The 2,918-nt window shown below is 54.5% G+C and overlaps 1 protein-coding gene across 1 annotated transcript; it reads right to left on the bottom strand.

Moving 5' to 3' along the window:
* Positions 1–615: 615 nt before the first annotated feature.
* On the bottom strand, positions 616–2,103 carry LOC131587497 (inositol 1,4,5-trisphosphate receptor-interacting protein-like 1). The gene has a single exon (XM_058855466.1). The coding sequence runs from the start codon at positions 2,101–2,103 to the stop codon at positions 616–618; it is 1,488 nt and encodes a 495-aa protein (XP_058711449.1).
* Between the last annotated feature and the right edge of the window lie 815 nt (positions 2,104–2,918).

Here is a 2,918-nt window from a genome sequence, read left to right on the forward strand (position 1 = left end):
ATGAACACTATATATCTATATATATCTAGCTATGAAATAAAAATCTAGGTTCTTCTATAGACAAAATTTCAGGTCAGCTCCAACACAGCTGGTCCAGAGCCGACCCAAAGGTGTCCCTTCCGGAGACAAGGAGAGACGCCGTCCATGGACTCATCCCGGGCAAGCAGCGCTGACTTTTCCTCTTGGTCCTTCTTGCCCCTGGTTTCTTTCTTCTTTTCCTGACCCGCATTCCCGCTTCTTTCAGCCCTTCTCAAAGGCTGGCAACAAGTGCATGTTGCAAGTGGGATTTGGTGACTTTGGTGCTGCACGTGAGGCATGTTCTCTCTTCAGGTGCGCCCTTAGGAGTGGGGAAACGCAAGCCGGGCTTTATGCAGATCTGGGTGTGTTTTTTTGGAAAAACTAAAGGGTGCAAAGAGGTAGAAGAAGCCCTGCTGTGGCCCTCCACCTGCTGAGGCAGCAGGAGAGGCTGTGGGACTTTGGCCAGAGCCTTTGCGTGCATCCTCTTCTCCTTAAAGGACCAAATTTGTAGGATGAGGTGGCTCTTTGCTGCCAGCTGCCAGCAGCACAAGGCCAAGCACAGACTCTGTGCTCGTAGCCGTGACTCCTCCCCTTCATTCATTCAAAGTTCATTTTGATTGTTTCTTCGAGCCACTTCCGCAGAACCCAGTACTCGAGCATGGCCTGGCTGTACGCGTCCGAGTCCTGCGCCAGGCGATGGAAGAGATTGTGTGTCGTAGCCGTTGGAACATCTGGGGGTACCCTGATGTCGCGAGGAAGCCTCTCGTTGCCCACAATGAAGTGGTTGAGGCGTTTTGCTCTGACACATAAAAACAGGCCATCTCTGATCTGCAGCAGTCGCTCCAGGAAATGTCTCCTGCACCACAATGCCACGGGTGTGTCAGCCAGCAGGTGCATGATGAGGGTCTTGATGGCGTAGGTGGAAAAGCAGAAGCCCAGCTGGAGGCGGGTGAAGAACTGCAGGCATCTGAGGTGCAAACTGTCGGGGGGGGCCTGCCTGGCAAGGTGATTGAAGAACTTCATCTCTGCCACATCGTAAGTCTCAGGCCAGGTTGTGTTTGGGGTATGGGCCTCTCTAGGCTGGCTGCTGACAAAGATGTCTGAGTCGCCTCTCCTTACCCCAAACAACATCTCAATCCTGAAGCTCTCTTCTCCATCGGTCACCTTGAACTGGCAGGAGCGTCTGGAGGGCAGCAGCGTTAAATGCCAACTGTGTGACTGAGGCAAAGCTGGCCAGATTGCTCTCACCAGTTGGTAGAACCAGCGGGCCGTTTTCTGCACGTCCAGGTAGGAGCCGGTGCACAGGGTGTCCAGGAGGCTGGGATCCTGATTCTTCCTCAGCTCCTCCTTGGGGTGGTGCAGGAAGCACAGCATGTTGTCGCCCTGCTGCTCCCTCGTGCAGGTGCACTCCAGCTGCACGCGCACACGGAAGTTCCTCACCTGCGTGTGCCCTGCAGTGTCCAGCTCCAGGTGGAAGCTGTGGCCTCGGGGAGGGGTCATGGGGACGAGCACGCGGTACACAACGTCCTGCTCGCGGGGACTCCAACCTTCAAAGGCACTGCCCACCCCGATGGCTCGTTGCAGGACTGGGTAGAAACTGTTTGACAAGACAAGACCAAAGAAAGTGGCATACTTGTCCATCAGGTCAGTTATCCACGCACAGCCTCTCTCCAGGTCCTGGACAGGCCACTGGATGCGCTCTGTCAAAACTACACCGATGATTTCCCCAAAAACCTCCTCTATTTCTCGGACTAAATCTTCATGGTTGTTTCGTGCAGCTGCATCCTCATTGACATCATTTTCTTCTTCATTCCTCTCTCTCCGCAGGCTCCTTTCCCATCCCAGAAACCATAGGAGCAAGACAAGGACCAGGAGCACAGCAACAGTCACGAGCTGCAAGTACTGTTGGGTTTCACTCTTCCGGATGAGCCGCTCCACTTCCTGCTCCAGCAGAAGCCTCTCGTGTTCCAGCTGCTGGGCACGCAGTTCCATGCGCCGCCGAGCTTCCTCATCCCAATCCCCCACAGGCGGTGGGTAAAGGGTGAGGCTCTTCAAGAGCATGAAAAGGAACACGACGGAATTCATGGTCTGCAGGAGGATGGAAAGAAGGCCATGAGTGGTGCTGTGAGGGAGGCAACTACTGGTTGCGGGAGGGAGGGCAGCAGGGATCTGCTCAGATATCTGAGGGCAGGAAGGACAGAGCCCCAGAGAGCTGGCAGGCAGCAAGGCCTGTCCTGCTGACCCAGCAGCAGCAGCAGCAGCGTGGCCTGCCCAAGGCTCTCCCACGAGGGGCTGTCCCCGCACGCAGGGGGAGAAGCCAGCCCCGGGTGCAGCCAGGTTTCCACCCTGGCCCTTGTCCCCAGCCCAGCCTCCCCAGCACGTGTGCACTCACCGCTTGCCCAAGCAATGAAGGCCAGCGTTACCTGCTGGGGCCTTTTGGAGGTGCCCCCATTGTGACATGTCCCCCTGTGATGTCACAGGTGTCACAGCACATCACAGCCCAGCCAGCCCCACCCTTTGTCCCCACCCCCACTCAGCCACTCACAGTGGCCCTGGTGTGCTGTTTAAGGCTGCCTTGGAGGGAATCTTCTTCCAAGAACTCCCACTGTTCTTTCTTTTGGGTTTGTTTTCATCTGCCCTCCACTGACAATCTCCCACATCTCCATGTTGGAAAGCACCCTTGAGGATCACTGTAATAAATTAATCTGTAAATAAAAATTCCTAAAGGTATAAATAAGATATATATGTGTTGTAATAATATAAAATCCAAAATGTACAAAAAACCTTTCTCCAAGTCTGGCCGGGAGTTTCCTCCACAAGGCAACGGATTGCAGCCAACACCCAGATAATGAACATCAGCTCGGAAAATAGACAGGACGAGGGCCATCAGGAAAACAAAA

The sequence above is a fragment of the Poecile atricapillus genome, chromosome 1, assembly GCF_030490865.1.
Source record: "Poecile atricapillus isolate bPoeAtr1 chromosome 1, bPoeAtr1.hap1, whole genome shotgun sequence".
NCBI classification, from domain to species: Eukaryota; Metazoa; Chordata; class Aves; order Passeriformes; family Paridae; genus Poecile; species Poecile atricapillus.

Excerpts from the sequence above, each read along its gene's own strand:
- LOC131587497 (XM_058855466.1), bottom strand. The coding sequence starts at position 2,103 with ATGAATTCCGTCGTGTTCCTTTTCATGCTCTTGAAGAGCCTCACCCTT.